Source organism: Anabrus simplex, chromosome 7 (genome assembly GCF_040414725.1).
Source record: "Anabrus simplex isolate iqAnaSimp1 chromosome 7, ASM4041472v1, whole genome shotgun sequence".
In the NCBI taxonomy this organism is placed as follows: Eukaryota; Metazoa; Arthropoda; class Insecta; order Orthoptera; family Tettigoniidae; genus Anabrus; species Anabrus simplex.
Window position 1 is genome coordinate 231,035,169 of NC_090271.1, and position 17,377 is coordinate 231,052,545.

The following is a 17,377-nucleotide window of genomic DNA, read 5'->3' on the forward strand; positions in this document are numbered from 1 at the left end:
TTGATTGATTGATTGAGAATGCAGATGAGGGAGAGGAACAGCACTTTTGACAAAGGAAGATAATGGATGCAGGGAATGAGTGCACAGTAATTACTGTATGAAACTTACACAAGCGTAGAAGTGGTAAAACCTTTTTCTAGAGAAACGCTCTAACTTCAGTGACAACTGGCAGCATTAATCAGACTGAGCTCAGTAGCTGTAGTCACTGAAGTGCAGCCAGTATCCAGTATTTGGGAGATATTGTGTTCGAACCCCACTGTCGGCAGCACTGAAGATGGTTTTCAGTGGTTTCCCATTTTCACACCGGGCAAATTCTGGGGCTGTACCTTAATTAGGGCCAAGGCCTCTTCCTTCCCACTCCTAGACCTTTCCTGTCCCATCATCACCATAAGACCTATCTGTGTTGGTGCGGCTTAAAGCAACTTGTAAAAAAAAAAAAAAAAAAAGGCATTAATCAGATACTGTTGAGGTACATGTGGATGAGTTGATTAAGGTAACTGGTGTCTCACTGTGGATGACATCAAGAAACTGGTGAATCTGTCATTATACCATCCAGCACGTCATCAGCAGGCCGCAGTTCTGGAAAATCTGTGTTCAACCTTCTTGGTCGGTATGGAAATAAGCCTTTTCTAAATCAAGAAATGCATAAGGTCACAGTTTACTTTCTTTCCATTTTATGTGGATAGGAACAACACAAAATAAAATCACATAAATGGCAAATATACACAATCAAAGAAACAAAAACATGATGTCATATTTTCCAGGACTCACCAAGAAAGCATGCAGCATTCATGCACCTCTCATTCACTCAAAGCCTCAATGGAAAATATAAGGAAACATAATTTTACACTTTAAGCAACACATCCTATTCAATGTAGGTTCCTGAAATAAATTATATGACACAAAAGCAATCAACTGGTGGACTTTATAACGACACGTACAAGTCAACGTGGATTCCTGAAATAAATTACTTGACACAAATTCATAAAAATAACAGAGTAGGCTTTAACTTTCAACACATAATTCAATGTTGGTTTCTGAAATAGATTACATGACGAAAAAATATTCCTCAGTGCGGTTATATCACAAAAGATTAACCAAACGAAATGTCGCGATATAAAACATCTCGTCTACTGCAACACGTAGTGATATGGACAAAAACCAATAAAATCATGAAGTATAGGCTGCTAAAATGAAACTCTCCTCGGTAGACATGCATATCACCCTCGCCAACACACAGAGTAATGACTTGAAAGCGGAGATTCAGTCTCCCAAAATAATACAGCAATAATCAAATAAACACGGGGTCCAATCCTTTACACACGCTGCTCAACAGTCTACCTGAGGCAAGTCACAAGAACACGAAGATGCAGGCCTTTCAAAGGAAGAACACGTCTTCTTACTCAAAATCACAGTGAGCCATATCACTTGTCCTAAAGTTGCCAAAACTGAATAAGCATATGAAATTACATCGTCTAACATTCGCTTGTATGAAAAGAAACAAGACCGCGCTGGTCACAAATCAAAGCCTAGCGCTCATAAAGTTAACTTGAATAATAAAGTGACCAACTCTGTAATAATACCATAATTGCCACATAGACAATCAATCATGTCTGAACATTGGAAAGTTACTGAAATATCTCAATCTTACAACTTGAGGAACTCGCATTTATAATAATAATAAATTTTACAGAAAACAATCTAAATATTTGGAACTTGAAATACGAAACTGCATTTGAGGTACTCAGAAATCAAACACTAATTTATGCTCATCTTGATATTCAAAATGTTCACGAAGATGACGCTATCAAAATTTGTGGATCCAAACTCCACCATCTCACACATACTCATTCACACATCATGCAAGAAATCCCAGAAAACGTGATGGCATGTTTCTGTACACTTTGAGCTCCCATTAATAATACTTTAATCTAGTCCTTTCTGATTTTAATTTGAATCCTTATTTACATTTAAGCCCAGAGACATACACTGTGACTCAAACATCAAAGCAAACAAATCAAAATAAATGAGGCTAAAATAAGAAACTGACTTATGAAAAGATGTTAACCACTCAGCTAAAAATCCACATAAAATGGAAAGAAAGCAAGCTGTGACCTTATGCAAACGGTACACATTTACGTTACAATTATATTGATATTAACAAACTTCCTAACATTTACTTTAAATTGGACGTAGTCCCTCCAAACAAAGCTAAATTTACTGAAATTAAATATCAAGCTAACCTATCCCCTTTTGCAACATTAAAACATGTTCACACTCACATAATTACATTGACAATTCTGTACTCATCTATTTCATTGACTTATCGCCGCCTGCCTCCGGGACAGCCAGAAAAATCATTGAATGACTATCTGGAAACTGTTTTTCCCTCTGTAAATCGAAAAATAAAAGTCATTCTCAAAAGTTTAACATCTTGAATAATTGAAATGCAGACTGAGCATCTTAAACCAAAGTTCAAGTCCCCACACGATCAAGAAACATAAGTTCTGACCCGCACTCGGATAAATAATACTTCTCTTGATGTTACCTGCATAGAATCTCGCTGAATAATAGGGTAGCTAGCCCACGCGCTCATCGCTTTCATCAATTCGTCCTCTAAGATGCCGTTGTATCCTCGATCGGGGCCATCACTCGCATAGAACAATACCTAGCCAAAATGGCGGTGATGCTATTATATCATTGATCCAGCACATCGGGCTTGTGATGCTTACTTCAAACGTATATTTCCAGCTCCTGAAGCCTCTCGCTGTGCATCCGAAATGTATTCCGCTGGTCTGCCATTGGAGCTCTATTGTTTCCTTGTTCTACTTTGTGTACATCATGTCAAAATTCCTCCTTCTAAACTTAGCTGGTGAGCAAATAAACCCGAGCTCCAAGCTCCCTGCAGAAATTGGAATATGGGCTGCTGAATGTAGATGTTCCCAGCCAGTTACTAGTACTCAATAAAATAAAATTTTCTTTCTAGGTTCAAACAGATGATTGATTAATTAAATGAGCACTTCAATAAGGGCTCAAGTAGTTCAACTGGTATTTCACCATTCTTAATTTCCCTAATAGTTGCCTCTATTCCTCTTCAAATATACTGAAACCAATCTGATCTTCATTTATTTTATTTTCCTTCTCCCAATTTATACTACTCTCACCTGGTCTGCTGTTCCAATCATATAACCATTCTATGTATTCCATCATTCCTTAACTTTTTCAGGCTCACTTACTAACTGTCCATCCAATATTTTAATCTCAGTCATTCCTCTTCCATTCCTTTTATCCTTGAATGTTAACTCCATAGCTTCTTTGTACATCATGTCATATTTACAGTACCTTCACTTTTCAACCATTCTATTTTGCTGCAGTTTTCTCTAATCCACTTTTCTTTAGCACTTTCTGTCTCCCTTCTTAATTCATTATTTAATTTTCTATACATCATTCTTCCTTCTTGAGTGTTTACGTTTTTCCATTTCTCCTTTCTTCCATTTTCTTCCATTTCTTCAGTTATCCATTCCTTTCTTATTTTTCTCCTTTGTTTTGTTCCCAGAACTTCTTTTGCTGTCTCTTTAAGATTGTTTCTAAATCTCTCCCATTTTTCATTAACACAGTTAACCTTATTCTCAGTTTGTGATCTTTCAACAAGCCTCTCTTACAACTCTACAACATTTCTGTTTTCTTTCAAATTTTCAAGGCATATCATTCCATTGCTCTTACTTACCCTAACTCTTTTTAATTTAATGCACAGTTCTGCAACAACTAGGTTGTGATCAGAACATTTTGCATTTTTTAAGCCTTTCCTATATCTTTGTTGTATATCTTTCATTATTAATTCTAGATGTCCAAGTATACCTCTGCCTTTTACTGTTTTCAAACAATGTATGAGAGTGATATTACAGCTTAATAAATTATAAAGCATAGAATAAATAAATAAATAAATAAATGCAAGGGAGCTAAGTCTAAAAAACTAACCTTGTTTAACTTGATGAAGAAACATGGTTTTGAATTGTTGAAGCCATAGTTGTGGCTGGCAGTACATGGATCCCACTTGTCGATCTCCACAACACAAACTTTGTCACCAGCGGCATTGTCATAGTCGCACACCTTTTGGTTCTGACCTCCTTTCTGCGTGTATGCTACACATAATAACAATAAGTTAAAAATAAATTCTGGAAGAATGTAAGGAATATTAAAACAGACAAAACCAAAGATTTATTCAAACCACATTTCAAGTAGGCCTATATGAAGTTTCAATGTCATTATAAACTAGTACAATTGAGGTGCAGTGAAGATAAAGGGCAAAATCAAGCTGGGACAGCAATGTTTTTATTTTTTATATGAGCTACGGAGAACTGTAATGAGAGTCAACTTTTTAAAAATTCAAACTTATTTCTATCTGATGATAAGCACTGAAGAAAACTGATCACTAGGCCTCGGAGGTTTAGGAAAAGTCATATTTTTTCTTTGTCTCGCATTTTCTTGCCTGACTGGATTTTGGTGCAAATCGGGTGATTATCGTCAAAATTAAGTGATTTTTATTTGTCATATAAGTGCATATTTCGGCTATTTTTTGTCATAAGGTCATATTTTGAGCTATTTTCGTAGAAACGTTATATTTCTAGAACTAATATTCACAAAACTGCTTTTCAGTATCACATCTGTAGTTAATACAAGTGGAATACTCTGCCTCTTCTATCAAGATGGAGCAGGAATTGTTTCCCAACAGTTTGTCAGAAAGTCTGGCATACATTAAGTCGAACTTTGGAATTATATCGTGTGTAATTACTCGTTTAGAAGCAGCTTATGTAGAAATTAATGCAAGTATTGAAATTGTGGGAAGTGTTGAACTTTCATCACAACAATCACATGGAATAGTTGGCGTCAGTATAAAACGGAAACTTCAAAACGTGCTTTATCGAAGTGACGGTTTTTGCTGTGTGTGAAAGATATATGATGTTCTTAGAGGAGTAGGTACTAGTACATTTCAAGATGAATGTATACTCAACAGCAGTGATATAATATTATCTAAACATGCACCAATAACGTCTTGTGGCATAGAAAGGAGCTTCTCTTCTTACAAGAATGTGTTAAGTGATAATCGGAAGTCTTTCGTGCCTGATGCTTTGAAGATGAATCTTGTCATACATTTCAATACCACCCGCGGAGAAGAATGAAAAAGTTGTGTGAGTTTGCACTATTTGCCCTGCCACCGTACCATAATGTATCGAAAGACATCTACTTAATTCGTTTTGTGGTGCTCAATTTAAACTTTAACGCATTTGAGTAATATTAATGTAATCTGGGCTTAAAGGTTCTAAAATATTTTTAAAAAATAGATTGATTTCTAGTTTTCTCGTATTTCAATCCACAAATGAACGGTGCAAAGATGTTATGACTTTTAAAATGCTGTGTGATCTGATACTCTTAGCGAACTTAGTACTTTATAGGTATGTATTCATAAATGCTTGATAAGTGAATCCAGGACAATAGACTGTGAATAACTGCTAAACATATATATTCAGGAAATTAATATGAACGTAAGATTAAAGAATTTAGTTAACAAATATGTATGAAAGGAATCGCCGTTTCGATTTATAACTTATTTTAAAATAGTCATTTTTTCATCAATCATTTTTGGCTCATATTTTTTAATTTTTACATCATATTTTGTCACTTTTGAGGTCATATTTGCTTGCTTATTTGGGCTATTTTTAGGTCTTAAACATCCGAGCCGTACTGATCGCAAATTTTAAGCAATACGACTGCTAATACAAAGGATGAACACAGCAGTTCTTCTCCTTGTTTATGCAACCATTCTGTGCACTTAGAACCTCCAAGAATATGTAACTTCCTCTATGCTGATTGGTGCTACTGTCTGTGCAATGTACTTTGAAATATCTTGAATATCTTTCCAGCAATTTTACTCAGCTGTTCTTCTGTTTTGTGTCCCACCAAATTTTTGCAGTACTTTCGTTTAGATTATAGGACCACATGTACGAAACCAGTTCAGAAGGTGAATTCACTTGAGAAGATAACTATCCTGACTTCCAACCAATGGAAATTACTGTACATCTGAAAAACAGTTATACAAAAGAAAATTCTTGTGAATTATACACTTCATTATGAAATCTATAACACATCATTCTTTTGTTTGATATTCTTCCACAAACTCTTGGAGTTGCTGAAGATGACAGAAAATACTAATCAAGTTCTCTGTGATTATGTTCAAAAGTTGGTACAGGAAAGAAGACAATATTTGGTAAAGGAGTATGCAGCTAAAGCTAAAAAACAGAATGAATATTATCAACAAGACTCTAATTGGTGGAATAGAGGTGATGTTAAGACTTTCAGTGTGCAGATGCCATAGTTAATGACTGTTTCATTTCATACACTGAAATGTCTCATCATTATGTCCAATAGTTCAGCATTAGTTCTCCCTGCTCCTAGTATGAGCCCCATACTAGCCCTATACCTTCTAACTTGTATTCTTTTTTCTTCTAATGTGGGATGGTAGGCACATATAATCTCTTCTTTTCTTAATCCACTTCTTGAGGTGGTCTGGATTTTCCTCTTGCAAAATTGTATCCAACTGCTAAACCTATGAGGCAACTTACTTCGATTTGGAAATCTATGTAAATTTATTCATTTCTCTCTACAGTTTTTGTTTCTACTCATTGTGTTGTTCCAGCCATACACATTACAGGTAGGTATTTCGACAGTCATCACAGTCAATTATAACAAACAACACTTCAAATAAATGGGAAAATGGTAGCATGCTTATTGGAACAATCAAGTGGATGAAGCAGTTAGCTCACTCAGCGCTTACTGCTCAGTGACATCGGTACTGCCCGTGGTTCCTAGGTTCACCGACCTGCAGAGTGGCGCAAAACAAAAGAAAATATATAGTTGAACACTGCTTGATATATTTTTTGATTTTGAGGCAATTTGAGTTTCTTGTTTTGGTCTCTTAACTATTGCTGTTATAAATTCATCCATTCTTCCTCAATACTACCTGTCTCATTTCTTGGCAATTTAGCTGCTATCAATTTTGAAAATCCTTCTTGATTTTTCCGTTTCTAATCTTTCATCTTTGGCAATCTTTTTACTGCAGGTGTACCTTTAACTACACAATTTAGATCCACTACTAGAAGTCTGTGGTCACTATCCAAGCTTTCACTTGGGATGACTTTTGTATCCCTCCCTTTTTCTCCAATTAATTTATCAGTTATAACATAATCAAGAACTAATAGATAAGTAAAATTAAAAATCCAACTTTTCAATACTAATATTAAACTAAATAAGTTATAACATTCACTTGGAACTAGTTTCGACGCTGGTGAGCGTCATCTTCAGCCAAGTATGAGAACAGGCTATCGTAAATATACATATCATTAAATCAATGCACATATAAACACTCTTAATATGGGACTTATGATGCACCCAAAAATTATCTGGAGAATAAAACTTCAAATAATCACAATTTCACAATCTTGAAGTCATGACTAGAAAGACACTTAACACAATATAATTCTTTTCACTCAAGTTAGAACTTTGCAAGTATTGAGTTTGACTTAGAACTGTAAGATTCTCAAATAAATAAAAAGTTTTGTCATAAATGAAATGTTATACAATGGTTGAACCACATATAGTTTCTCTGTAAATATGACAGTCACAATTAGAATGACACTTAATTATTTTACTCAAAATGGAATCTTGAAAGTCCTGAGTTCTCCTTAGAGTAGGAAGATACTCAATTTAAATAAAAGGTCTTGTCACAATTTATCAGAAGGAGAAATGATGAAACATGTATAAAGTTTCTTTATAAATATTAAAATTATTCTTGAAAAACATATGGAAGGATGACAGGATACCTGAAGATTGGCAAGCAACAAGGAAGCATTTTACCACTGTTCAAAAAAGGAAATAGGAAGAAATGTGAAAGTTATAGAGGTATAACCCTATTATCACATGGGTTAAAATTAATGGAGAAAGTCAGAGACAAAAGACTTAGGGATATAATAGAAACACAGTTAGAGGAAGAACATTATGGCTTTAGACCAAATAGATCATCAGTAGACTTGATATTTATAGTGTGAACAATAATGGAAAACATCTGGAAAGGAACAAGGAAATCATATTTGGATTTTTGGATTTTTAAAAAGCTTATGATAGAGTTAAGAGAAAACATGTATGGGGAATGCCTACTGAAAAGGAATGTACCAAAATCATTAATTAACAAGATAATGTTGTATCATGAGAGTAAAAGCAGTGTACAAATGGGGAGTAGTGACTCTGAAACATTTTATGCAAAAAAAAAGTCTCAAGCAAGGAAGTGTACTGTTGCCATTATTGTTTATTATATTGATGGATGAAATCATAAAATGTGTAAAACGGAGTATCAGTACTGATGAAGTGATTTAAATTTAAATTTAATCAAGAACTGTCTTTGATTTTCCATCCCAGCCATATCAAATAATCTTATAGCTATCCCGTTTTTTAAGAATGATTTTTTTAAGATTGTTTCTTACACACAAATTTAGAATATGTTCCCACTCTACATTTCTTGTTCCATATCCAAAAGGGCCCATCACCAACTCATACCCAGATCTACTGGCCCCAACTTGAGCATTCAGATCCCCAATTATCATAACATGCTTATCCCATGTCTAGTTCGTAGTTGAGGATGTTACTTGAGTACCTATTTCGATATCCAAAATACTTTGTTAGTGAAATGAACTTTGCTTCAGTTAGGAAGGAAATATTTTTAAAGATGCAGAAATTATTCTTTTTTCTGTGTAAAAACAGTATTTTATTTCACATACACTAAAAATGTCTGCCATTTTGAGCTGTGAATCAGGCTTAAATTAATTTGTGTATGGGAGAGGTTAAACTTGTGACCACTGAATAAACTTGTTAATATAAATAATAGAGAACAGTTTGATGTGGATCACCCACAGTGTTAGTTAGGAATGGAATTAAAACAAGTAAATATCCCTAAAATTATATTGAAGAAGAAACAAAAGATCAGGATTTGGGAATTGGAGGAGGAGGATAAAAGAATGGCATTCCAAAATTGTATAAAAAGGAAGTTGTCTAACAAAGAAATACAAAGTGGAGAAGAAGAGTGGGACAATTTAAGACAGACATTTGTGGAAGCAGCAATTGAGGTATGCGTAAAAACAAAAGCAAAGGTTAAGGGAAAGGAGACATGGTGGTGGACAGACAAAATAAAAAAAGAAATAAAATAAAGGATCAAGAAGAAAGAAATGGATACGGGAAAAAAAAATCTTATCAGAGGGATGAGAATAAGATAGAAAGGTTGCATGTGGAACACAAAAGATTAAAACTACAAATAAAGAGGATTATCAAGGAAAAAAGGAGAAATGTTGGGAGAGTTTACCAACAAAATTGAGCAAGATAGTCGAGGAAATCAGAAACTATTATACAGAGTAATAAAATCGAAAAGAATATATCAAGAAAAAAATCAAGGCATTAGAGAGAGAAGATGGATCCATAGCACATGACAAATAGGGTCTTCAGAGGGTGATGGCAAAGTATTTTGAAAAACTTTATAATGAGGATGACTACTCAGAGGTAGAAAGAGATAAGAAAATGGAAATAATAGATGGAGAAAAAGAAGAGAACCCGATAACATGGCTGGAACTTGAAAGGGCAGTGAAAGCAATGACCAAAGGTAAAGCAAGTGGAAAAGACGAATTCAATGCTGATATGATTAAGGCAGCAGGAAGCATTGGACTACAGTGGTTATACAGAGCCCTCAAAGCCATATGGAAGGATGAAAGGATACGTGAAGATTGGCAACAAGGAAGCATTGTACTACTGTTCAAAAAAGGAAATAGGAAGAAATGTGAAAGTTATAGAGGTATAACCCTATTATCACATGGGCTAAAATTAATGGAGAAAGTCATAGACAAAAGACTGAGGGATATAATAGAAACACAGTTAAAGGAAGAACAATATGGCTTTAGACCGAATAGATCAACAATAGACTTGATATTTACAGTGCGAACGATAATGGAAAAACATCTGGAAAGGAACAAGGAAATCATATTTGGATTTTTGGATTTGGAAAAAGCTTATGGTAGAGTTAAGAGAAAACATGTATGGGAATGCCTACTGAAAAGGAATGTACCAAAATCATTAACAAGATAATGTTGTAACATAAGAGTAAAAGCAGTGTACAAGTGGGGAGTGGTGACTGAAACATTTTATACAAAAAAAAAAAAAAAAAAAAAAAGTCTCAAGCAAGGAAGTGCACTGTTGCCATTATTGTTTATTATATTGATAGATGAAATCATAAAACATGTAAAACAGAGTATCAGTAGTGAGGAAGTGAATGCTTTGGTATTTGCAGATGATGATGTGATTTGGAGAAAGGGAGAAAAGGAAGTACAACAGAGACTGGACTTTTGGAATGAAAATCTGAAGGAGTCTGGAATGGTAATTAGTAAAAAGAAAACTGTAGTCATGAACTGTGGAAAAAAGAAAAAGAGAAGCCAAGTGAACATAGATGGTGAATGGTTAGAGAATGTAGAACAGTTTACATATTTGGGTAGCATTATTTATGGAAGTAATGAAATCAACCCTGAAATTAATAACAGACTAAGTAAAGGTACAACATTTTATCATCAAGTCAGAGAGCTTTTATGGGATGACGAAGTACCCAAGAGAATGAAATTAACAGTATTTCATACCAATTGTAACGTACGGACTAGAAACACTGGTAACTAATAAGAGACAAGATAGTAAGATCCAAGCAGCAGAAATGAAATTTTTAAGAACCTCAGTTAAAAAGACAAGGAAAAGAGATAGAATTCAAAATATTAAAGTAGGAGAAGAGCTGAATATAGAACCGTTAGTACAGAACATACAAAAAGCAAGACTGAGATGATTCGGACATGTAAAATGAATGGGAAAGGAACAGGTAGCAAGAAGGGAATTGGAAAGAGAAGTTAAGGGAAAGAGACCAGTTGGAAGACCGAAAAGAAGGTGGATGGATCATATTTGAAAGGACATTGGAGAAGCTGGATTGGACGTGGCAGAAGTAATGGAGCAGGAAAAGTGGAAGGAGAAAAAGGAGTGGAGGAGGCTTGTAAACCACACCCACACCCGGGCGACTGGAGTGGGACATTGATGATAATGATGATGATGATGATGATGATGATGAGAGGTGCTGAACAGACTCTGTAATACAGTGAACACTATACTAATATTCACACATAATAGAGATTTCAGGCTTGCTGGACAGCTAGTTGAACTAGAAGAGCCAGATAATTAGCATTTACTTTTAGAACAGCAACACCTGTGTCATCAGTGAACTAACCTAGTGCGCAAGTCGTCGCGAATGTACAAGTGGGATGTCGAACCGCACTGTTCTAGCAGTGCCCATAGACTTCCAGAAAGAAAGAAGACTGACTCTGGAATGGAAATCTTTGCCGATACCCAAGGACAGCCTTCCAGAGTGACCAGTGCTGCAATTGTGTGCTAACTGCAATCTTGGAGGGCCCATGATGGCTCCCGAGTCATTGTACACGTGCCAGAGAAGTAACTCCTTTTATACTTCAGCTTGTGACCACTGAATAAACTTGTTAATATAAATAATAGGGAACAGTTTAATGTGGAGTTAGGAATGTGACCAATGTTTGCTTTTATATTTCTTTTCGAGTTTTCTTTTGTAGTTAACCGAGTGCCTCAGTTTGGGAAAAGTACTGTTGTTTGCCTTTATGGAGTAGGATATCCCAAAAGGTTACCACAGTTAGCAAGGCACTCCACTCATCTTTTTTTAATATATACATTACTTAAGGGATGTTAGCCACATAAGATCCTCTTCTTGGGTATAACTGTTGCTGTGTTTGCAGAGGCATCAGCGCAAGTCTGGTTTCGATCCCAAACATAACGTCAGAGCCGTCCTCCATAAATCGTGTCATCAGAAGATTTTGAACAGGAATATAGTGACATCTAGAACAGAGTTAAATGTTGGGCAGGACTAACAAATGAGAGGCTTTTGAGGTAATGCTACGTTTGTTGGTTACGTGCTATGCTCTTGTAATAAGGAGAGTTGTATGAGTTGACCTGAGAAATGTGAATGACACAAAGTAAAGAGGTAAATAATGAGATGAACAATAAATATGGGATAAAAGTGAGATATGTGCCATAAGAATTTGTTCTCGGTCAGCTGAGGTCCTTCACCCATAAAGACGGAAGTGAAGTATTAGGAGGATCGTATACTTCCTGTGGAGCGAGCAAGAGAAGGTGCGTGCCCTTGGCCAGTCTTAAGGATTACGAGTGATACACAGCAATAGTTAACAAACACAGATATTATATGTCCTCCAAAACTGCCAAAATTATTAAAAATCTTCTTGACACTGAAAGCCCATTCTTAGGGAACTGAGAAAAAGGGTCACTTTTATTTTCTAGCTGCATATCCCATGTTATTTATGTTGGTTCTTTATGTTGTAATATTGTAACTGTTCGACCCTCGTCAAAACAATTGGGGAGATGTAAGTTATTATCTTGGGACACATGAATATTAAATAAACTATTTGTGGCTTGCCCGCAAATTGCCACGCAAATAGAAACAATTAACATTCCATGGTTCCCCATTTCTCTATGTAATGTTTGGGCGCCATGGTTACAGTTTTAAATAAAACTGTAAACCAAAATTTATATATACTAGCATAGAGACTTATACTTAAATCACAGGGGTAGGATTTTAAATAATTAACCATTAAGTATGGCTTAAGAAAGAAAATTAACGCAATATAAAATACAAATGAATTTATTATACAAAAAAATGAGATGAATCGGAAAAGTTTCCTTAAAGCGTGGAGGAATTTATAATTTACTTTACTTTACTGAATTTAATATTGCTTGCTTTATCTAATTGAAGCTCACCAATTGCAGCTTTCGTTGACGTCATCTGGTTTCCGTGGTTACTCGTTCTCTTCTTCTCAATGTTGAATTTGCTCCTTGGACATCCTTCCTTCCTTCTCTGATATGGTACGGGCTATCTGGACTAGCACTCCCTGCTTGCCTAGTCTTTAAATTAGACATTGGCCCTATACTTGTAAAAACTGATCAGCTTTGATCGTAAGAGGAGAAAATTCAGAGATATGAATTTTTCCATATTAGTAGAAATCTCAATCCAACTGAGCTATACTATTTATACGGTACAGACTTGTACCAAAATTCCGTAGAGTTGAACTAAACATAGTTCTTCGTCCACAATATTTACTGAATATCACACAAGCCATAAGCTTGTTTCGTTTCTCGTAGATCCGATAACATAACCGAAGCGACAACACATTGTACAAAAGTAACTATGTCGCGGAGCGACCACACACTGTTTCAAAAATCAAATCACGTCGTTCAAAGTAGATGTTCACAGTAGAAGTACTAGTGATGGAGTTTCTCGTTAGGATGTTAGCTTCACAGCAGAAGTTGTACTTAGTTAGGTGCCGTTCTCGTGTTGAGAATCAGTATATATCCGGGCTCACCCCCACTCTTGGTAACAGTTCAATCTCAAAACTCATATACAATGAAGTATCTGATTCGATAGATCGAAGCATCAACTCCCCTTCCCTCCTTCCTCGACAAGTCCAGAAGGCGTGGCGAAGATATAGCTGACCCTCTTTGCAAGCCTCGCGCAAGGGTTGCTGTTTACTAGCCTTGGTCATAAAATAAACCCATGACTAACGCAAAATCCCAAGCTTCAAGAATAACCCTCCGTATACACAAACATGAGATGAAATGAAAACAACTATGTCTCAACATATTGACCGTATTTACAACATAACGAATTCTTATCCTACATAATATAATAATTTAAATAATAAAACAATGTTATTATATATACAATATGATTCCAAAATGCCTTGATTACAAATGATTGACGTTGAATAAATATGTTATTACAAATAATTGCCGATGGCGGATAAACTTGATATCAAATGATATCGCGTAAAATGATATTATATTAAATTAGTAGGGCTGGAGAAGCCTGGACGGTTACAATATGGGTTCGGATCTCGTACTCCTCAGCCATGACTTTATGCACGGACTGATTTGTTTTTCTGTGGGATTTATTTGTGTGATTACTTTTGGGAGTATTCAGTTAGGATCTGATTTTGGGATGCTGGTTTCATTTAATTTAGTTTTCAATGTGTTAATGTTTGTGTGCAATATAGGGAGTAATTTTAAATGTTGGCGAGTTTCATTCAGTTATCACTGCAACAAATCAGAGTGTCACATGGCTCAAATGATCAAAAGGGGAGCTTATCTGTACCACTAGTACTACACATTACCACGTATTCAGCCATGATTAGCAACCATGGATTTTTGAACTTTTCGCAAGGAAAGCGTGGTCCAGTTTTGGAGCCAAGAACTCGGTGTTAACTATCATTTTCAAGTTGATAGTTTATGTCAATAATTTTGTGTTGCTTATATTTAACAAATTTGTTTTTCCCAGTGCTGAGCCATTAAAATTAGTTAGACATACGTGTGCCCTTACAGACTGAAAGTGCCCTGAGTCTTGAATTAGCTGGAGACTTGATGGCAAGCAAGGGAGAAATACAGAACTTCTTTGCATCTCCTTGGAACTTCTTAGTTCCACAGTACATCCCTCACATCTGGTGAAAGCAATTTGCTTGTTGTTCTCTCTTTCCAATCTCCTCAGTTATCTTCCCATCTTCTGTGATTACACTTCCCAAGTATTTGAAACTTGCAACTTCTATTGGTTTTCTATTTACTGTTATCTTCCCTTTCCCTTCCTACCTATTATCATCATTACTGTTATACTCCTCTCAGCACTTATCGTCATTCCAAACTCTTCTATCACCTCATTCCATACAGTAATTTGTTCTTGTACTTCCATTTCACTGTCTCTCCTATCACCAGGACATTTGCAAATAGTAGTTAGGACCTTTGCTTTGTTTCTATTCATCTTCTGTTTTACACATTTGCGGATTTCTTCCATGGCTGACGTTTTTCTGCCTGACAAGAAAAAAACTGAAGACCATACAGAGTGATTACTAGAGATGGGAATTTGCCTATTCGCCTATTTTATTCCTGTGTTCAAAAACATAGGCTTTTGAGATATGAATCCGTTTTAAGGTTTTTTTTAGCTATATTCCGTTGGTTTTATTGTGCCTATAAATGCCTATTTCAGGGGTTTGTGCCTATTTGGATTATAATTGCCTATTTGATGCCTTTCGACTGTACTTTTTTAAAGCCGATTTTCTTCCAGTGCATTATGTTGTAGCTAGTGTGCTCGATAGAATTATCTTCTCTTTTTTTTCAATGCCCGTTTACCCCACGAACAAAAATGGGAATTCTCAGAAGTCACCAGAAATAGTTCTAGGGAAATTTCCATCAGGAGAAACAAGGAACAGTTTGACCTCGAAGCCTTCAACCCCTCCAACCTCTTAAGACATATGCGAGAACCAGTCAACGTCGAACTATGTTGCATAACCTATATGCCCTGTACCTCCCTTTCGATGCGAACTGTTGTACGCGTACGCTTTATGTTCAGAACGTGTTGTGATTTATTGTGAAGTGGAGGAAGAATAAGAAGAAGTGTGTTTGCGGCAATACCCAAAGAAAATTGGTCGCAGTCCTACTGGCTGAAGCAGTGGATCATAATGGATCCCAATTTCACTACGGATGGAAGGGTAGTCTGTCAAGCTTGCTGTGAGGAGGTAAATTCGTTTGTTCCTTTTACTTTTTTTGTGATTGAGAACTGTGATCGCATTTCATTGTAGTATATATAGACCTATTAATTTATGCATTGTGGCAAGTTGTTTTTTACAAATTTGGCCACCTATGGACCGCATTGAACCTAAGGCTTTCTCTTATTATTATTATTCTCCTCCCAGAACCTCTTCATCCTTTTACTTCTAACCTTCCTTTCTTTCTCAGATATGACCAATTTGTGTCTATATTTTGGTGGTTTCTCCTGGAATGTTTTGATGCTGTACATTCGGCTTCTAAATTTTTTCTGTTGTGAATCATATCCATTTTAAGTCCACTTTATATTTCATCTCTTTTTACCTCTCCTACCCACTTTATCAAAGCTTTCAGTCCAGGGATGTACTTGAATATTTTCTTAGCCATTTCTCATCCATTCTTTCTAGATGGCCATAGAATTTTAGCCTTCGCTTTCACATTGTGACAATGATTTTTTTGGTGTATTTGTAGAGATTAACATTTTTTTCTATTCCTCCACTTCCCATCAGGATTTTTCTGTGGTCCTAAAATTTTCCTTAAGATTCCCCTCTCCTTTTTTTCGTAATCTTGAAGCTCACCCTTTTTATTCATTGTCAGGCTCTCTGAAGCGTAGAGACCCTCTGTCTTTACCACTGTGCTGTAGTCTCTAAGTTTCACTTTCATTCTTCTATAGGAGTAAGAATGCTACTAGGGCCAGCTTGGTGGGTCCTTGGCAAGCATAAAGGATGGATCTCTCCTCTATGCTACTCCGGTATCATTTCACGTCTTTATTATTATATTTTTCACCCGGTGAACTCGACACGATACTGCCAAATTATAACTGAAAATCCTTGAGGACATATTTCCATATAAATCACTAATTCCCTTGTTCCTGCTTTAAAGTTTTGTACTTCTAGAAACATCATCTCTAATAGTTTTTTTATGAAACAAATGCATGATATAAACTAAGCATTATTGCCAATTAGCCCGACAGTAGAAATTTAAGATATAGGGGCAATGTAATTTATGTCATTTTATTATTTTTCAGATCAAATGTGAGAAATACTTAGAAATACTGCGATGCATCAGATACAAGTACAGAAATCTGTATCAATGCAGCCTTTCTACCAGTCCACTTTGGGCAGCGACCAACAACCATTTTCTTCAGACCTATGCACTGCAATGTTGGGAGCTAATATACCCCTGCATAAACTGGAGCATCTTCAAATTTCAACAAGCTGCCGGGAGCAATCACCAAGTTGGAGAAGAGTGACATGCCCTTGAAGGAGTCATTTATTATTGTGAAAGAAGTCAGGGGAAGTTTTGACCGAACCTCTGGGAAAGCAGCCGCTGTCAGCAAAATAAAACCAGATGAAGTGACTTCGCTGAAGTTTTGTCCAGTCACTTCATGTGATGTTGAGAGATCTTTCTCTCATTACAAAATCATTATGCAAGGAGAACAAGATTGTTACCGGAAAACATTGAAACGTTGCTTGTAAATTTCTGTTATAGTTACTGAGTGTGTTATTAAATTATAAGTAATTTTTTCGTGTCTATTTTGTTGTGTATTTTACACGTTAGTGCATATTTAAATGCCTATTTTGGCTAATTTAAGAGCCTATATGCCTGCCTATTTTAACTGCTTTTA

General features: G+C 35.8%; 1 protein-coding gene across 1 annotated transcript in view; it reads right to left on the reverse strand.

Moving 5' to 3' along the window:
• Positions 1–17,377, reverse strand: part of LOC136877501 (sodium/potassium-transporting ATPase subunit beta-2) — a 165,513-nt gene that overhangs the window by 19,762 nt on the left and 128,374 nt on the right. The window contains exon 4 of the mRNA XM_067151607.2: positions 3,979–4,142. Coding sequence (XP_067007708.1) covers positions 3,979–4,142 — 164 coding nt within the window. The remainder of the gene's footprint in view (positions 1–3,978; positions 4,143–17,377) is intronic.